We start from the raw sequence: 21,249 nt of genomic DNA, 5'->3' as shown, positions 1-21,249 counted from the left end.
CTTGCTAGTAAAGCTCAGAGGATAGAGGCTTCAGCTTAGGAAAAACATAGTTGGGTTCGATTCCTGGCTCTTAATATGGACAAGTAATTAACCTCTAAGCCTTAATTTTCTTGTCTGTAAAATGATGACAGTAATAACATTCACCTCATGGAATTGTGAGGATTAAAGGAGGTGATCATACACAGAAAGCATTTAACATGATGCCTGGCATCTAGTAAGTACTCAATCAGCTAACTATTATTATTAGGAAAGACTGATTTGCAACAGAATTGAGAACATATTTCTTTATCATATGCATTTCATTTGAAACACAGAAGGCTCTTGTGTCTTTATCATAAATTGTTTACCATCATTAGCTGGTCTTAGAAACCTTCTGAGTGCTAGTTTCATTTGTTTTATTGTTCAGTAAAGGCACGAATTTCACTAAAATGTTTTGATTTTTGCTTTCAGTGTCAAAGAGCTAGTTCCTTTTGCTCAGGAAAAGTTTCACAGGGCAGTGGTGTCTCCTCTTCAATTGTGTAGATCTGGGAACTGAAGTTTTCTCACTGTACTGGGTTGATAAGGCCCTGAGAAAATGATACACTAATCAAACACATTAAAGAATAATAAATAAGCCAGGATGTGTGATCTTAATATACAGTACAACTGCCGAGTGGACTACATATTTGGGTCCCCATAGAGTTAGTATATTTTTCCCTTATAAGAAAGTCTGCATGAAAAACCAAGTTGCTAGGTTTGTGTGTACATTTAGAGGTAGAGGACATTTGAAGCATAAGGACCGGTATGCTGACAGTGGGGAGGGTGTGCAGAATAGCAGTATGCGTTCTAAGAGCCACATCAGCTCAGAGTAGAGAGGGTTAAGACTGGAGGACACGGTAGGAAACTATAGCCAGGGACAGAGAAGGATTAAACTAGGGCCATAGCAATAGGTTTGAAGAATAAATTGACAGAACTGGTGACTATATAGAAAGCAGGTATTTAGGAAAGGAAGGATGACTCTTAGATTTTTGGCTCTGCTGATCAGGTGAATTGGTGATATCAACTAGTTAGTGAAGCAGAAAAAGAAAAATATTTAATGGGAGAGGGAAGAATGAGTTCAGTTTAGAATGTGGTGGATTTATGGTAATGATTATAAATTGATACTGAGATTTCCAGTATAAAGTCACAAAATGCCTATTTGGGTTAAAGATAGTGACTTGGAGAGTAACTATAGTGTAGTTGGAAATTGAGGCCTTTGAAGTAGATGAGATTCCAGAGGAGACAAGGAGAGAGAGGGGGCCCATAAGAGAATCCTGAAGAACTGGGGAGAATAGCCATTAAAGGCAGGTAGAGGAAGAGAGTTCTCAGATTTCCACAGCCTCCTATTTACTATAGCCTTCAAGCTCTGAATCTAATAACCTCCTGGATTGCAGATAGCCGGTAGCCATATCTCAAAAAATTTACCTGTTCTTATTTGCCCTGAATTTCATGGGCAAACCAAAGGCATCTATTGCATGTTAATTCTCCCTCAAAAAGTAACCTTATCTTCGAAGCCCTTGAGTTGTTTGTGACAACTGGTTTTGAAAAACAATGAGTCTTATGTCTAAACATACTGTAATTAGAAAGTCTCTCGCCTAGTAGAATTACATTACTAAAATAGGTATGTCTTTAATATGCAGATAATTCTAGAATAAATCTAGAATTATATGTGTTTATAATACTCCTCCATCCTGACCATCACTCACCGCCATTTTAAGTTACCCTCTGTTCTGGTCATATAAGATGCCATGTCCTGGTGCCACTGATTACTTCGTTGACTTGAAGAACTATATTGCCTACAGTTTTCCTTTTGACACTGATCATATGGGGACTTCTGCTTCTGAAGGCCTTAAGGACTATAATTTGTAAATAACTGAAGGATTTAGAATCATCTTAAGCCACCAAAAGCAAATTTGTGTTTTATTGTTAGAGAGGACAAAGAGAAATGAGGACATAGATTTTCTACCTCTTCTTGACTTGTTGCTGTTTTTAAAATTTGTATTTTCCTTACTGCTATGTGAAAGTGGAGTTTCAAGGGGTCTTCCTAGCTATTTGATTTGAGGATAAATTCTGAAGAGCAGATTATACAGAAATATTCTTAAATCTGTTAGCACAATTGTCATCTATTTAGTCTGTTTCTAATCTTCTGTGAAGTATTTCCAGGTTTTCAGCCAATGGTATCTTTTTATTGAAACTAGTGCCTAAATTTTGCCAGTTATCATTGAAAGAAAATTCTGACTTGTTCAGGAAGGATTTATTTGGTTCTAGAAGTACAGTACATATTTTAGTACCCACAGATTCTATTGTATAAAATGCCTCTGCTTGAGATGTTTTCCCCCATTTTTGGTTAAGAGAACAGGAAATCCATGAATTCTATGATGCCATTTACTCTGCATTACTCATTTTTGAAGACCTATACTTGTTTTCTTTCCTGTTTTAATCGTTACTTTAGTCAAAAGGACATAATTTTCTGTTGAAAAATAAAAAATATGGTAACTATGATATTTTATTAATATCCTGGAATATAAATTATTGACAGCAACTGCCCTTGTGAAGTAATATTTTAATATGTCTAACCCAAGTGTCAGCTGAGTGTCCAGACCCTTCAAGAGTGAAATGGTTGCCGTAAACCTTCGGTTGCATGTGAAGGTTTCATATGGGGAAGCCAAAACCCTCCCTATGATTTCTGCAGATTCCTCGTGTTCTCTCTGAGCTCCTGCCATCTCCATGAGACCTCTCTCTCTTCCCTCTCTCTTTTAGGAGAAAGAAAAAACAGTTATTTCCCTGTCTCTTGCAGAGCAGTTTAGCCTTCTTTTTGATGCTATGAGGCCTTACCTTCTACCTTAAGAGACTTTTCCAAGTCTTTTCCCAAACAAAAAGTATTTCTTTCCTAAAAGAAGCACTGTTGTCAGCTGTTAAGATAATAAAATGGGTACTTTGTTAGGTATGATTTGGTAATAATAACCCTTTTATTAACACTTATTTTCTCCATTAATCTAACTTTCAAATATTTAAATAATGCATACTAAACCCAGTCTCCGTTCTTGAAAAGTTATGAGAAAACTTATCTTGAAAAGGCTTTTGCAATGTTAGATTTGAATATTATTATATAGCCTTGGGTAGCTTTTATGCCAAATGGCAGAGAGAAGATATTGCTCACTTAAGAGACTACAGAATTTCAGGTAGAGTTTATGTCAAGTTGCTCTTTCTTTTAAAGAAATAAATCAAGGCCAGGCATGGTAGCTCTTGCCTGTAAACCCAGCACTTTGGGAGGCCAAGGCAGGCAGATCACTTGAGTTCAGGAGTTCAAGATCAGCCTGGACAACATGGTATAACCCCATCTCTACAAAGACATACAAAAATTAGCTGGGCATTGTGGCAGGTGCCCGTAGTCCAGGCTACTTGGGAGGCTGAGGTGGGAGGATCGCTTGAGCCCAGGAGGTGAAGGTTGCAGTGAGTGGAGATCATGCCACTGCACTCCAACCTGGGCAACCGAGTAAGACCCTGTCTCAAAATAAAAAAAAAAAAGAAAGAAAGCAAGAATGCCTTATGAATGTGAGACTGAAGTCTACCTGTTTGAGGTTTACTTTTAGTATTATTGAGCTATCTTATTTCCTTTGACTAAACTACATATGACCATCACTAAATTATTTTTGACTGGCAAATAATAATTTGCTTTGTTATTCAGATTTCTAAGCCAATCATGACCTTTTATAGAAACAGTGAATTTGAAAACAAATGGATGATGGGACAAAGCATAAAACTAGGGATGTATAAATATTAGCTAATGCTGTATTAAGCATTTTTATATATCTCCTGTCTCCTTTGATACTGTCACTCTGGGACATCAAGCAAAAGATAGAATTCTTGTCCAGAAGTATAGTTTGAAAACATGTTGATATTGCTTATTCAGTTGCTTATGCAGTTTCTTTAAGAGTTTGGTGTTCTTTTATTCTATAATCCAAAAATATCATGATTTTAGGGTATAAATCTATAGGACAGAAGGTCTTTACATGGTCTTATAAATCCTTTGAAACTCTTCTACTTAAAACTTGTAACTTATGAACTTTATGGATAGGGACAAAGTATACTCCAGAGCAAGGGATTTAGCTGTGCTGACCACCAACAGATGAATATTTTAACTCGGCCATTATTATTATTTATAGCATGTTTGTTTTATATGTGCATAGTTTTGAGGTATTCTATATTACAAATCCCATTTTTGTCCCTGAAAGCAGTGCTAGTGATAGATTACTGGGCACAAAAGTAGAAATTGTGTAAAAATTTGATAGTGAGAAACACCGATTTAGATATACCATTGGACAATAAGAATGATTATGGGCCGGGCGCGGTGGCTCACGCCTGTAATCCCAGCACTTTGGGAGGCTGAGGCGTGTGGATCACGAGGTCAGGAGATCGAGACCATCCTGGCTAACACGGTGAAACCCCGTCTCTACTAAAAATACAAAAAATTAGCTGGGCGTGGTGGCGGATGCCTGTAGTCCCAGCTACTCGGGAGGCTGAGGCAGGAGAATGGCATGAACCCGGGAGATGGAGGTTGCAGTGAGCCGAGATAGCGCCACTGCAGTCTGGCCTGGGCAAAAGAGCGAGACTCGGTCTCAAAAAAAAAAAAAAAAAAGAATGATTATGAAGGGCAGTCCCATGATGTGTGACAAAAGATGTACCCATGCAGCTGACAGTCAGCCAGAGGTGAAGAAATGTGACTGACTGAAATGGTTTTGGCAGAGGATTGTTGTTAAAGTGGAATGCCTGTTTAGTCAAATGAAGGTTAGGAGTTCAAGAACTTTAAGCATGGTGAATTAAAGTGCTGCTGTGGAAACTTATCAAAAAACCACAGTTGGCACCATGGGTTCAAGGCCTTTTCTAATCTGCAGGTGAAGCTCTGATAGGGATTCCTTAGCTGCCAGAGGTTACTGCCCTTTTCCTGTTGGTGAAGATTGTGTCAGGGAGGGGTTGCCTGCCTCAGCAGATATTCATTATAAACAAACAGGGCAGTTTTTAAAATGCCCTAAATATTCAACTAGGAGGAAATACTGACCCCATAAACCTAAATCTCACACATGGTTTTGGACGTTTAAATGAATGGATTTAACAGCCTTTTGGAATTCAGCCTGTTTGTAAGTAGAGCAACCTCCATGTATTTCATATTCTGAACACCCTACTTATCTTTAAGTCAAATGGCAATTAAAAAGAGGGACAAAATATTTGCTGGTCACAAATCCTATCTCCTCAGGGTCAACTTTACAATTGCTAATAGAACAGCTGTGCTGAATGTAGCCAGTGTAGCTTTCCCACGGCATCGGTGCAGCTGGATAGTGATATGTGGCCTCTGCCTTCCTGACGTCTGCTGCTTACTGTCCGGGCTGGGTTTTGCTGGTGATGCTCCTCCCGCCTTTTTTTCAGCTCTTAGCACTGAAGCCACAATAGAGTCTTTAAGTGGTTTAATATCTGGTTTGTAAATTACTGTGGTTTTTTGGTAAACTTTATCTGTAGTGTAGCCAGATACGTTAAAATTAGTGAGTCTCTGTCTTTGTCAAAAATATATTATTTTATATAAGGACATGGTAAATTATCATTTTTTAAATTAGCTTATCTTTTGTCTGGATTAGGTTGCCACTGCCTAAGAGAGCTATTGCTGAATTGGTGATTGGCACTGTTCCTGCGTGCATTTCAGCAGCCCACATGTGTTTTAAATTAATCCCCAAAGTATTGCTTATAAAATAAAAATTTTGAATATATTTCCAGTGTAAATGTTTCACTAAATAATTACATTTTTTGCAATCCCAGGCTCTACGCCCAGCAGAGGTGAACTTTCCCAGAGTTGTTTTAGCCTTCTCAATAAGGCTGTTTTGGCCAGAGTATCCTGTTTTAAGGAAGTAGCAAGATTTTTTTAGGCACAGGGCCTATATTTAGGCATTCACTGTTGACCAATTAGTTCCGTGGCTGGGCTAAACTATCTAAGTCATTAGCCATGTTGTGTCCTGCCAGCAATATTTATGTCAATGACGTGTTTTGGTTGTTCTTTTTAAGTCTCGTGCTTCTTAAAATAAGTTACTTGATTATTTTGCTCTATTTTCTTCTTCTTAATGTGCATGGATTACAAAGGCTGGCTTCTTGTTAAATAATACATGCCTGATTGGTTGTTTTATAAAGAAAAGCAGTGAAGTTGTTCCTAAAAAGGTTGAATAAAGATCCGGCAAAGAAAGTAGATGGCCCTGAAAAAAGTGCACAGAATACGTGTGCACAGACTAGGAAAGGCACTGAAAATGTGTCATTTGTGTTTGCCAAAGTTTAGTTTCTACTGCATTTAGGACTCTGTGTAAGCCTTTGGTTTATTCATGCATCCGAGAGACAGGAAGAGAATGATTAATCACACTAAGCTAACGTCACTCATCAGAAGGCAGGAAGTAAATTCTTTCTTAGGTTGAAAGAAGATGCTATCAAGCAATTGAAAGTAGGCCGTAGATTGTGCCCAACATTGTGTAAGGTACAATAACAATAATAATAATTATAAAATAGTACTTTGGTGATAGAAATACTAATAATAACCAGTACTTGCATAGCATTTACTATATTCTAAGACATTATTCTAAGACCTTTACATGTATTAACTTGTGTTATTTCCCAATAACCCTCTGAAGTAGCTGCTACTATTATCCTCTCATAATTCACTTAATCCCCATAAAGTAGATCCTGTTATTAGGCCCACTTAACAGATGAAAAAATGAGGTCAAGTAATTTGTCCAAGATCACCCAACCAGTAAGTGGTGGGGCTGGAGTTCAAATTTAGTCACTCTAGTTCCAGAATCCACATTCTTAACCACTGAGGTAGGCTGAATACTGGCCCTCAAAGATATGCAGTTCTTGATCCCCTGGATCCTGTGAATATTACCTTATATACCAAAAGGACTTTGCAGACATGGCTACATTAAGGATCTTGAGACGGAAGATTATGCTGGATTATCCAGTTTGACCTTAAATGTAATCACAGGTGTCCTTATAGGAGTGAGGCAAAGGAGACTTGACAGCAGAAGAAGACAGTGTGACAGTAGAAGCAGAGAGAAACTTGAAGATGCTACGCTGCTGGCATAGCAGATGGTGGAAGAAATCCTAAGCCAAGCAATACAATTCTAAAAGCTAGAAAAGGCAAGGGAATGATTTTTCCCTGGAGCCTCCAGAGGGAGGGGGCATAACCCTTCTAACACCTTGGTTTTGGTCCATTGAAACCTTTTCATTTTTCTGACCTCCAGAACTGTAAGATCATAAATTGGTGTTGTTTTAAGCCACTAAGTTTGTGGTAATTTGTTGTAGTAGCAATAGGAAATGTGTAGCCACACTGCTATGGAGAAAGATGCTAAGTATAGTTAAGACTTTTTTGTTATTAGCAAACTTTCCTCAGACCCATGAAGGAATGAGCTTTAGGAATCATCACTCTTGATAATCCCAGCTTTATGGCACTTGAAACTTTATTAGCCGGAGCACAGTTTCTTAGTCCTTATGTCCTTCTATGTGAAGATTACTCAGAGGTCATCTTCAGACCGCATCTACTCCATACTCAAACGTGGTAGTCATTCTGGGTACACAGTTGGCTGTTGAGCCAGAAATTTAAGAAATACTAGACAGGGAGGGGTTCTAAGATGGCCAAATAGGAACAGCGCCAGTCTACAGCTCCCAGTGTGAGCAACGCAGAAGACAGGTGATTTCTGCATTTCCAACTGAGGTACCAGGTTCATCTCACTGGGGCTTGTTGGACAGTGGGTGCAGCCCACGGAGAGTGAGCCAAAGCAGGGCAGGGCATCGCCTCACCTGGGAAGCGCAAAGGGTGGAAGAATTCCCTTTCCTAGCCAAGGGAAGCCATGACAGATGGTACCTGGAAAATCGGGACACTCCCACCCTAGTACTGCGCTTTTCCAACAGTCTTAGCAAAGGGCACACCAGGACATTATATCCCCCACCTGGCTCGGAGGGTCCCACGCCCACGGAGCCTTGCTCACTGCTAGCACAGCAGTCCAAGATCGAACTGCAAGGTGGCAGCAAGCCTGGGGGAGGGGCGTCCGCCATTGCTGAAGCTTGAGTAGGTAAACAAAGAAGCCGGGAAGCTCAAACTGAGTGGAGCCCACCGCAGCTCAAGGAGGCCTGCCTGCCTCTGTAGACTCCACCTCTGGGGGCAGGGCATAGCTGAACAAAAGGCAGCAGAAACTTCTGCAGACTTAAACGTCCCTGTCTGACAGCTTTGAAGAGAATAGTGGTTCTCCCAGCACGGAGTTTGAGATCTGAGAACAGACAGACTGCCTCCTCAAGTGGGTCCCTGACCCCCGAGTAGCCTAACTGGGAGACACCTCCCAGTAGGGGCTGACTGACACCTCATACGGCCGGGTACCCCTCTGAGACAAAGCTTCCAGAGGAAGGATCAGGCAGCAACATTGGCTGTTCTGCAATATTTGCTGTTCTGCAGCCCCCGCTGGTGATACCTAGGCAAACAGCATCTGGAGTGGACCTCCAGCAAACTCCAACAGACCTGCAGCTGAGGCTCCTGACTGTTAGAAGGAAAACTAACAAACATAAAGGTCATCCACACCAAAACCCCATCTCTAGGTCACCATGATTAAAGACCAAAGGTAGATAAAACCACAAAGATGGGGAGAAACTGGAGAAAAAAGCTGAAAATTACAAAAATCTTCTCTTCCAAAGCAACGCATCTGCTCGCCAGCAACAGAAGAAAGCTGGACGGAGAATGACTTTGACAAGTTGACAGTAATAACAAACTTCTCCAAGCTAAAGGAAGATGTTTGAACCCCTTGCAAAGAAGCTAAAAACCTTGAAAAAAGATTAGACAAATGGCTAACTAGAATAAACAGCATAGAGAAGACCTCAAATGACCTGAGGGAGCTGAAAACCATGGCACAAGAACTATGTGACGCATGCGCAAGCTTCAGTAGCCAATTCGATCAAGTGGAAGAAAGGGTATCACTCATTGAAGATCAAATGAATGAAATGAAGCGAGAAGAGAAGTTTAGAGAAAAAAGAGTAAAAAGAAATGAACAAAGCCTCCAAGGAATATGGGACTATGTGAAAAGACCAAATCTACGTCTGATTGGTGTACCTGAAAGTGACGGGAAGAATGGAACCAAGTTGGAAAACATTCTTCAGGATATTATCCAGGAGAACTTCCCCAACCTAGCAAGGCAGGCCAACATTCAAATTCAGGAAATACAGAGAACGCCACAAAGATACTCCTCGAGAGGAGCAACTCCAAGACACATAATTGTCAGATTCACCAAAGTTGAAATGAAGGAAAAAATGTTAAGGGCAGCCAGAGAGAAAGGTTGGGTTACCCACAAAGGGAAACTGGCACAAGACAGGGATGCCCTCTCTCACCACTCCTATTCAACATAGTGTTGGAAGTTCTGGCTAGGGCAATCAGGCAAGAGAAAGAAATAAAGGGTATTCAGTTAGGAAAAGAAGAAGTCAAACTGTCCCTGTTTGGAGATGACATGATTATATATTTAGAAGACCCCATCATCTCAGCCCAAAATCTCCTTAAGCTGATAAGCAACTTCAGCAAAGTCTCAGGATACAAAATCAGTGTGCAAAAATCTCAAGCATTCCTATACACCAATAACAGACAAACAGAGAGCCAAATCATGAGTGAACTCCCATTCACAGTTGCTTCAAAGAGAATAAAATACCTAGGAATCCAACTTACGAGGGATGTGAAGGACCTCTTCAAGGAGAACTACAAACCACTGCTCAACGAAATAAAAGAGGACACAAACAAATGGAAGAACATTCCATGCTCATGGATAGGAAGAATCAACATCGTGAAAATGGCCATACTGCCCAAGGTAATTTATAGATAGATTCAATGCCATCCCCATCAAGCTACCAATGACTTTCTTCACAGAATTGGAAAAAAAACTACTTTAAAGTTCATATGGAACCAAAAAAGAGCCTGCATTGCCAAGACAATCCTAAGCCAAAAGAATAAAGCTGGAGGCATCATGCTACCTGACTTCAAACTATATTACAAAGCTACAGTAACCAAAACAGCATGGTACTGGCACCAAAACAGAGATATAGACCAATGGAACAGAACAGAGCCCTCAAAAATAATACCACATATCTACAAGCATCTGATCTTTGACAAACCTGACAAAAACAAGAAATGGGCAAAGGATTCCCTATTTAATAAATGGTGCTGGGAAAACTGGCTAGCCATATGTAGAAAGCTGAAGTTGGATCCCTTCCTTACACCTTATACAAAAATTAATTCAAGATGGATTAAAGACTTAAATATTAGACCTAGGACCATAAAAACCCTAGAAGAAAACCTAGGCAATTCCATTCAGGACATAGGCATGGGCAAGGACTTCATGTCTAAAACTCCAAAAGCAATGGCAATAAAAGCCAAAATTGACAAATGGGATCTCATTAAACTAAACAGCTTCTGCACAGCAAAAGAAACTACCATCAGAGTGAACAGGCAACCTATAGAATGGGAGAAAATTTTTTCAATCTACCCATCTGACAAAGGGCTAATATCCAGAATCTACAAAGAACTAAAACAAATTTACATGAAAAAATCAAACAACCCCATCAAAAAGTGGGCAAAGGATACAAACAGACACTTCTCAAAAGAAGACATTTATGCAGCCAACAGACACATGAAAAAATGCTCATCATCACTGGCCATCAGAGAAATGCAAACCACAATGAGACACCATCTCACACCAGTTAGAATGGCAATCATTAAAAAGTCAGGAAACAACAGGTGCTGGAGAGGATGTGGAGAAATAGGAACACTTTTACACTGTTGGTGGGACTATAAACTAGTTCAACCATTGTGGAAGACAGTGTGGTGATTCCTCAAGGATCTAGAAATAGAAATACCATTTGACCCAGCTATCCCATTACTGGGTATAAACCCAAAGGATTATAAATCATGCTGCTATACAGACACATGCACATGTATGTTTATTGCGGCACTATTCACAATAGCAAAGACTTGGAACCAACCCAAATGTCCATCACTGATAGACTGGATTAAGAAAATGTGGCACATATACACTATGGAATACTATGCAGCCATAAAAAAGGATGAGTTCATGTCCTTTGTGGGGACATGGATGAAGCTGGAAACCATCATTGTGAGCAAACTATCGCAAGGACAGAAAACCAAACACCGCATGTTCTCACTCATAGTTAGGAATTAAACAATGAGAACACTTGGACACAGTGGGGAGCATCATACACCAGGGCCTGTTGTGGGCTGGGGGGAGGGAGGAGGGATAGCATTAGGAGAAATACCTAATGTAAATGATGTGTTACTGGGTGCAGCACACCAACATGGCACATGTATACATATGTAACAAACCTGCACATTGTGCACATGTACCCTAGAACTTAATAATAATAATAAAGAAATATTAGACAGAAGACATCATCTTTTTCTCAGGCCTGAGAGCTAGGGGGAAGCCGACAGGAGTGCGCATTTGAGTGTCTACTGTATGTTGGGTACCAAACTAGGAATTTGTCATTTTTATTTAGTTCTCATGTCTGACCCTTCTTATAAAGGGTAGTTATTAATATCCCCATCTTGAAAATGAGGACTGAGACTCAAAAATGTTAAATAATGGGCCTAAGGTCAGAAAAGCAGTAAATAAGCATAAAATTCAGACTTGTCTAATGTCAGGCCACATCCATGGTACTATGTTCAGTACTGCTACTCCAAACTGATCTTTCTGAGGAGCTCAGATGTAGACAGGGCATTTCCAAAGGGCTTATTTAGATCTAAAAAGTCCCCAGGAAGAGCATACCATTGCCAGATCACCCTTGACCTGGTGCACAGTCTGCAGGCTGAACAAATTCCTGAATTGCCCTGGAAGTCAGCATTTTTCCAGCATGACTCTTTAGATGGACTTAGTTCTTAGTTCAACTTGGTTTTCTCTATTCTGGTATGCAAGAATTAAGACTAAACCATTAACAAAACCTCCAAAGTTAATTTAAAAAGCAGTTTTCTAGAACAGAGATCCCCAACCTTTCTGCCATCAGGGACTGGTTTCGTGGAAGACAGTTTTTCCACAGACCAGTGGAGATGGGGAGGGTGGTTTGGAGATGTTTCAAGCACTTTACATTTATTGTGCGCTTTATTGCTATTATTATTACACTGTAATATGTAATGAAATAATTATACAACTCACCATAATGTAGAATCAGTGGGAGCCCTAAGCTTATTTTCCAGCAAGTAGACGGTCCCTTCTGGAGGTGATGGGAGACAGTGACAGATCATCAGGCATTAGATTCTCATAAGGAGTGGGCAACCTAGATCCCTCGCATGCGCAGTTCACAATAAGTTTCGAGCTCCTATGAGAATCTAATGCCCCCGCTGATCTGACAGGAGGCAGAGCTCAGGCAGTAATGGGAGTGATGGGGAGTGGCTGTAAATGCAGATGAAGCTTCACTCACCCACCTCCTGCTGTGCAGCCTGGTTCCTGACAGGCCACAAATGGGTACAGTTCTATGGCGCAGGGGTTGGGGACCCCTGCTGTAGAACAAAGATGTGGAGTCCTTAGGTGAAACATATATAATTTTTGTGTTCCTGTGTGATATATATAAAAACAAAAATAGAAACTAAAATAAATGGTAAATGTATAATCAAATCAGCTAGTGTGTAACAGAGTGGTGGGCATAGTTCTCAAAATTATCATTAGATTTTCACAGTGGTCTTTGATTCCAATATGATTAAAAGAACCGCAGCTCTGTTTGAGAATCAGTGTGGACCAGTATGAGAGATACTTTGCTTTTATCCTGTTCCTTTTCATTCTTCCCTCCTCACTATCTCTCTCTCTTTTCTCTCTTCACAAACAAGTATATAACTTATTACTTTAAAACAAAAAAACAATGCTTTCTGGAGTGGGGCACGGTGGCTCATGCCTGTAATCCCAGCACTTTGGGAGGCCGAGGCAGGTGGATCACCTGAGGTCAGGAGTTTGAGACCAACTTGGCCAACATGGTGAAACCCCATCTCTACTAAAAATAAAAAAATTAGCCAGGCGTGGTGGCAGGAGCTGTAATCTGAGCTACTTGGGAGGCTGAGGTAGGAGAATCGCTTGAACCTGGGGGGCAGAGGTTGCAGTGAGTCAAGATCGCACCATTGCACTCCAAGCTGGGCAGCAAGGGTGAAACTCCATCTCAAAAAATAAAAATAAAAATAAATGCTTTCTTAGAAATTGAAAATAATATTTAAATGCACTTACAGATGTAGAAAGTAGAAGTCTGTTTTTTAGTTTACCTAAATTCTGTGGAAATAGTGATCTAATTACAAGTATGTAAATGTGGAAGGAAACCCTGTTTAAGAAGTTAATCTAGGAAATCTTTGATTTAGGTAGATGGTTATTTTATGACTGAACTATTTTTCTACTGTAGAACAGGTGTTGGTCAACTTTTTCTGTAAAGAGACATAGTATTCTAGGCTCTGTGGACTATGAAGTCCTTAAAATCACTAAGCTCTGCTGTTGTAGCGTGAAAGCAACCAATTGACAACACTTAAATAAGTGTGGCTGTATTCCAATAAAACTTCCTTTGTGGACACTGGAAATTGAATTTCATAATTGTCACATGTTACATAATATTATTCTTTGCCTTCCAGCCATTTGAAAGTATAAAAATCATTCTTAACTCATAGGTTGTACAAAAACAGGTGGCAGGCTGGGTGCGGTGGCTCACGCGTATAATCCCAGCACTTTGGGAGGCCGAGGCGGGTGGATCACGAGGTCAGAAGATCGAGACTATCCTGGCTAACATGGTGAAACCCCGTCTCTACTAAAAAAATACAAAAAAAATTAGCTGGGCGAGGCGGTGGACTCCTGTAGTCCCAGCTACTCGGGAGGCTGAGGCAGGAGAATGGCGTGAACCCGGGAGGCGGAGGTTGCAGTGAGCCGAGATTGCGCCACTGCAGTCCGGCCTGGGCGAAAGAGTGAGACTCCGTCTCAAAAAAAAAAAAAAAAAAAAAAACAAACAAAAAAAAACAGATGGCAAGCCAAATTTGGCTGTGGGCCAAATTTGCTGACCATGCACTAGATAGCCTGTTATACACTAGTGCATAGTTATAAACTAGTGCACAGTTACAAACTAGTGCATTATTTGCTGATCATTCACTAGATAGCCGGTTATACACTAGCACATTTATTCTTAGATTTCCATTGCCATTCTGTTTTTTTAAAATGTATCACTAGATTCCTCACTAGATTCCTAAACTATAAATCTAGGTCTTGGAGTGTTAGAATTTAAAAGACCTTGATGAAAATTATATGTGACATAAAGACTTACATAGCAGGTGATATTTGGTTCCCTACTCAAAAATGATCATTTCCCCCTTCTTGGTTGGCAGAGGCCCTAGTTCAGATTTTGCTCAGGTAGCCAGTGATTGTGTACTTCAGGGAAGATTGCTTTCTTCTTCCTTCCAAGTTCAAGGTGTGACTCTTTTATTGGTTTGATTCATTATAATTCTATTTCCTTTATAGTGACTGGTTTAGGGATGACAATTCTGGACAATACGATATGTGGAAAAGAATTCAGTTGCATACAATGGACTTTTCCTGGAATATGAAAAATGAATTTTTGACAACTGGAATTAAAATTAAAGTATCTGAATTAATATATTAGAGTTTTACTTCATGTTGCACTGGCTAACACAGATTACTATACTGGCAAACATATTTCAAGAAAATAGTTATGTATATAAAATATACTCTTTTTTTTTCTTTACCAAGACTGATTTTATTTAAAATACACTTGGAATTGATGACTATTGATCTAAGCATTTCCCTATCACTTTTAAAATTGTGTTTTATATACTTTGTATTGTATAGTACAGTATTTAGTTGCAGTAAAAGACATGTAAAATTTGCCATTTTAACCACCTTAAAGTGTATAATTCAGTGAAATTTATTATAGTATATTTACAGTGTTGTGCCACCATCACCACTAATTCATCAAATTTTTAAAAAATTTTATTTTTAAGCCAAATTTAGCAGTGAGGGACTATATACCAACTTTAATGACACTAATGTTAATAAGTTCTGATAACCCACTGCCATCAAACCAGCTGTAATTGATCAAATTTTCATCATCCGAAAAGGAATCTCCATACGCATTAAGCAATCACTCCCTATTCTCCCCTCTCCCTAGTTCCTAATAACTACTAATTGGCTTTGTCACCATGGATTTGCCTATTTTGGATATTTTATATAAATGGAATCATGTGGCTGCTTCTTCCACTTAGCATGTTTTTAGGGTTCACTCACATTTATTCAGCATGTATCAGTACCAGAATCTTAAAGTATTTATTAAAATTTTCTGAGTTCAAATATAGAAAAATTAGAGCTGGGTGCAGTGGCTCATGCCTGTAATCTCAGAGCTTTGGGAGTTGAGGCAGGAGGATCACTTGAGGCCAGGAGTTCAAGGCTATAGTGAGCTATGATTGCACCACTGCACACCAGCCTGGGTGACAGAGCAGCAGAGCAAGACCCTGTCTCGCGTGTGTGTGTGTGTGTCTGTGTGTCTGTGTGTGTGTGTGGTGGTGGTGGTGGTGTTGCTGTTGTTATTCCAACATAAAATTACAAACTCCTTTTTTGGGAAGGACTGCTATTTATTAGGTCTCTTTTTTTTTTAGTAAAATGTTTTATCATTTACAAAGTAATAGAAATTGGTAAGAAATGGAAACCCCATGCCAATAACCACAGAAGTGTTTGAAATTTTACCAGTCTGTGGAGATCTGAAAGTCTAGGTGTTAGGAAATCGTGGTCTGTACTCACTAAACTCCACTCTTACCATCTCACTTACCGACACCTTGCAGCCTGTCTTTGGATCCAATCTCTTGGCTGAACTGGTTTCTGGAAAGTTATCATTGATTTTATGGTCCCTTACCCCTTTTTTAATAAACCGAATTTTCCCTTTGACTTTTGTATAATGTTTAATTCTGTTCACATTCTATCTCTGAAACTCTCCTCACTAGGATTTGTTCAAAGTGCTTCTCTATTCTTCTGCCTCAGTAACCATTTTCAGTCTCCTTTATTTACTTTGTTCCTTTCTACTTCTTGAGGGTAACTCTCTTGTAAAACATTGAATATTTATGATACCTGTGAAGAGCAGACATGAGAATGAATTAACTGTAAGTAGAAGCCACAAGTTGCCAAGCAGAGACTGTCTTGATATAAACCAAATAAGTAGAATTGAACAGTTTTACTGATGACAGTTCCTGATTTTTTTAAGTATGCACATATATTTAGTACGTTATATTCCTTTGTATGTTCCACTGTTATTAAACCATTTATTTATAGACATTTAGTTCCAGTTGTGTGGTATGTGCTTTTTTTTTTTTTCCCCCCCCAAACCAATACTGTATGGGCATCCTTATCCCTACATCTTGGCACACTTCGTGAATATATCCATTGTGTAAATTCCTGGTGGTAGAACTGTTAAGTTACAGCATGTGTGCATTTAAAAGTTTGGTAGACATTGCCAAATAGCCTTCTGAAAGCTTGTTCCAATTTGCACCTTTTTTTTTTTTTTGAGACAGAGTCTTGCTCTGTCACCCAGGCTGGAGTGCAGTTGGCGCAATCTCGGCTCACTGCAACCTCTGCCTCCCAGGCTCAAGTGATTCTCCTGCTTCAGCCTCCCAAGTAGCTGGGATTACAGGCACCTGCCACCACACCCAGCTAATTTTTGTATTTGTAGTAGAGACAGGGTTTCATGTTGGCCAGGCTGGTCTGGAACCCCTGACCTCAAGTGATCGGCCCACCTCAGCCTCCCAAGGTGCTGAGATTACAGGCATGAGTCACCATGCCCAGCCCCAATTTGCACTTTTATCAACAGGGTATAAGAGTGCTTCTTTCTCCACACCATCTCCAGCAAAGAATATAATAAAACTAATGTTTGCTAATCTAGTGGGTGAACTTTTTTTTTGTTTATATTTTTGTTTTAATTGTGAGTGAAGTTGAGCATCTGTTTTATCAGTGGTTCTCAACCAGGGATGATTTTTGCCCCCCCAGGGGACATCTGGCAATGTCTGGAGACATTTTGGATAAAACTGGAGAGGGTCTGGGGAAGCGATTCTGCTGGCACTTAGTGGGTAAAACATCCTACGATGCACATGACGAAGCAATAACTGGCCCAAAATGTTAATTTTCCAAGATTAAAAAACCCTGTTTTGTATTATTCCATTTTGTTTTCTTCATTGGTTTATTATCTGTAATTCTTGAGTTTTTTAATTGGTTGGTTTCAGGTTTATGGTATACTTCTTTAACTTATCACAGTCTATCTTCAAGCCATATGTTACTATTTCATGTGTAATATAAAAGCCTTACAACAGTATATGCCCATTTCCCCCCTCTTGGCCTTCATGCTACTGCAAAACATTCTACTTCTACATATGTTACAGACTCTACAATATGTTATTAGTGTATTACTTTAAACAGTCTTTTTAAAAAATTAAACACCTTTATTTAAATATAATTAATATTCATCAAATTACACATTTCAAGTGTACAATTTAACCACTTTTGATATGCATTTGTAAAACCATCACCACAGTCAAAATAATAAACATATTCATCATTCCAAAAACTTTTCTCCTGCCCCTTAGTAATTCCTCCCTTAACTCCAGGCAGCCACTGATCTGCTTTCTGTCACTATAGATAAGTGGACATTTTCTAGAATTTTATGTAAATGAAGTCATAAACTGTGTACTCTTTTTTTGTCTGACTTCTTTCTTCCAGCATAATTATGAGATTTATCCATGTTGTATATATCATTAGAAAAACATTTTTCATGATGGACATTTTGATTAATTAGATTCCTGTTGTTAAAGAGCATGCTGAGTTCTAATCACTTGATATGTTTTTGTTTTAGGTCATGACTGTCCAAAGTATGATAATCACATGAGAGTGCTCATTGCTACGGATGTCATTTGACTCATCACAGAAAATCTGTCTAAAAGAAAATATCCATGTGACCAAATCCATTTCATTATTGAATGGCTTGATGGATTTCCTTTACTCTGATTCATACCAAAGCTGTCCTTCTCAACCAAAGCAAGAAAGGATCCTGCATGAGTCAATCCCAGAATGCAATTTTTACGTCACCAACAGGTGAAGAAAACCTCATGAATAGCAATCACAGAGACTCGGAGAGCATCACTGGTAAGTCCAGTTTAATAAATATTGAAGTGCTATCGCTTACAGGAGAAAATGCAAATGCCTCAGTCCAGCATATATGACCTATCATGATGAAACCCAAGCCTCCCTTTCTAGTCTGATGTCCTCAGGGAAAAACTGAATTAATCTCTCCATCCCCCGTGTCTCCTGACGCATTAACAGAATCTGCCTTTCATGTTGTTTCTTGTCTATGTCGGACTGACCTGTACCCTGTGAACCCCTGGTGAGTAGTAGATGCATCATATCCATCTGATCTCCACAGGGCAAGGACAGAGTTACCTGTGTTTGTATACCCTGCAGGTACCTAACAACAATGCCTGGCACACAAGACTCTTGGGGCGTACAGCATATAACAAACATACATACAGGCCCATAACACCTTATCTGTAAGACTAAATCAAAAAACTCTGAGCACTCAAAGTTTTTTTCTACACTTTTATTCAAAAACTCATTTGCCCACAAAACCAGACTTTGGCTGTTTCTAGACTTAACTCATCTAGTTTGAATACTCATATTTGCTGAAGATGTATTTATATATTTAAATATGAGGTGCTGCTGCAAAACCAGTTGGGGATGTTATATAACATACAGTTAATGTACAGTGCCACTTTTCTAAAAATCTGAAAAATTCTGAATTCTGAAACCCATCAAAACCCAAAGTTTTTTTTAATTTATCATCATTGGAGGTATGTTTATTAAGATACAATAAAATACACTCATTTTAAGTGTACAGTTTGAGTTTTGACAAAAATATGCATTCAGTGTAACCACCAGTACAAACAAGTTAGAGAAGTTTTTATTATCCCACAGAAAGTTCCCTTGTACACAGATCTCCCCACCCCTCACCTCCAGTTCCAAACAACCACTAATCTGCTTTCTGCCACTTTAAATTAAATTTGCTTGTTCTAGAATTTCATATAAATTGAATCTGTGTCTTTTGTGTCTGCCTTCTTTTGTACAGCAAAATGTTTTTGAGATTTATCCACTTGTGATAAGTGTCAGCAGTTTATTCTTTTTATTGCTAAGCTGGAACTTACTCATCTCTGCTATTGTAGCAGAAAAGCAGCCTTGGACAGTACATGAAAAAATGAATGTGACTGTGTTTCAATAAAACTTGATTTACAAAAACAGGCGGGGCAGCAAGCCGAAGTTGGCCTGTGGGCTGTCGTTTGCTGACCTCTACTGTACATCAACACTTCGTAATGTCAGTGGTTTTGATTTTAGCCATTCTAGTAGGTGTGTACTGGTATCTCTGTGATTTTAATTTGTATTTTCCTGATGACTCATGATGTTGAGCACCTTTTCATGTGCTTATTGGCCATATCTAGATTTCATTTTGAGTTGTTTATTCAAATCATTTGCCCATTAAAAATTTATCTTACTATTGAAATGTAAGTGTTGAATTGTAAGTGTTTTTTACCTGTTCTAGATGTAAGTCCTTTGTTAGGTAAATGGACCGTATTTTCTCCCAGACTTTTGCTTGCCTTTTCATCTTCTTACTGGTGTCTTTCGAAGAGTGGTTTTAAATTTTGATGGAGTTTATCAGTTTTTGCTACTATAATTCATATTTTTGTGTCGTTTCTAAGAAATCTTCACCTAAAAGAAAAAGTTTTATAGTTTTTACTTCTACTTTTAAGTCAGTAGTATACTTTTTTGAGCATGGAATTAGGTTAGGGTCCAAGTTTTTGTTTTTTGCTTTCCAATTGGATATTTCATTGTTTCTTTACCATTTGTTAAAAATGGTCTCTTTACCCTTATTGAAATACCTTGATAATTTCATTGTCATATATGTATGGTTCTATTTCTGAACTCTATCCTGTTCCTTTAATCCCTAAGTCTATCTTTACAGAAATACCACATTGTCTTATTTGCTGTAATTCTATAGTAAATCTTGAAATCAGATAATATAAATTCTCCAACTTTACTCTTTTTCAAAAATTATTTTGGCCATTTAAGATTTTTCACATTTTTATATAAATTGTATAATCTGGTTGTCAACACTTGAGCCGAGGAGTTCAAGACCAGCCTGGGCAACATAGTGAGACCCCATCTCTACAAAAAATAAAAACAGCTGGGCGTGGTGGCATGCACCTGTAGTCCCAGCTACTAGGGAAGCTGAGGCAGGAGGATAACTTGAGCCCAGGAGATTAAGGCTGCAGTGAGCTATGATTGTGCCATTGCACTCCAGCCTGAACAACAGAATGAGAGACCCTGTCCCTAATAATAATAACCAGCTTGTCATTTTCTCCCAAAAAAGAATGCTGGAATTTTGAATGGAATTACGTAGACTCTGTAGAGAATTGATAATTTAAGAATAGTGAGTCTCCTAATCCATAAACTTGATATATATCTCCATTTACTTAGGTCCTCTTTAATTTCTCTTACCAGTATTTTATAGTTTTTATTGTATAAGTCTTGCACATATTTTGTTAAATTTAGTCTTAAGTATTTTTTTAAATGGCACTGTTTATTTAATTTCATTCTCCTACTGTGTGTTACTACTATATAGAAATGAAATTGTTTTTTTAATGTTGACCGTGTATTCTGCAACTTCACTTAACCTGCTAGTTTTAGTAACTTTTTGGTAGATTTCTTAGAGTTTTCTACATACACCATAATGTCTGCAAATGGAGACAATTTTACATATTGCTTTTCAATCTGGATGCCTTTTATTTATTTTTCTTGCCTTATTGAATGAGACATGATCTCAGTATATTGTTGAATAAAAATGGTAAGAGGAAACATCCTTGACGTATTTCCAATCTGAGGAGAAAAGTTACAGTATTTGACCATTAAGTCTCTTGAGAATACCCTATATTAAATTGAGAAGATATCCTTCTCTTCCAAGTTGGCTGAGAAGTTTTTAGCATGAAGTTTGTCAAATACCTATTTTGCCTCTGTTGAAATGTTCATGTGGTTTTTCTTCCTTTGTCTATTAGTGTGGTGAATTCTGTTGGTTTAGTTTTGAATTTTAAACCAGACTTGCATTCCTGGA

At 38.7% G+C, this 21,249-nt stretch overlaps 1 protein-coding gene across 2 annotated transcripts in view; it reads left to right on the top strand.

The window, feature by feature from the left end:
• Positions 1 to 21,249, top strand: part of TRAK2 (trafficking kinesin protein 2) — a 75,242-nt gene that overhangs the window by 12,637 nt on the left and 41,356 nt on the right. For both annotated transcript variants that reach the window (XM_063648330.1, XM_054479116.2), the window contains exon 2: positions 17,950 to 18,239. In XM_063648330.1, coding sequence (XP_063504400.1) covers positions 18,149 to 18,239 — 91 coding nt within the window. In that variant the 5' untranslated portion in view covers positions 17,950 to 18,148. The remainder of the gene's footprint in view (positions 1 to 17,949; positions 18,240 to 21,249) is intronic.

Source organism: Pongo pygmaeus, chromosome 11, assembly GCF_028885625.2.
Source record: "Pongo pygmaeus isolate AG05252 chromosome 11, NHGRI_mPonPyg2-v2.0_pri, whole genome shotgun sequence".
NCBI lineage: Eukaryota > Metazoa > Chordata > Mammalia > Primates > Hominidae > Pongo > Pongo pygmaeus.
Note: the sequence above shows the minus strand (reverse complement) of the source record. Positions and strands in the feature narration are given on the sequence as shown.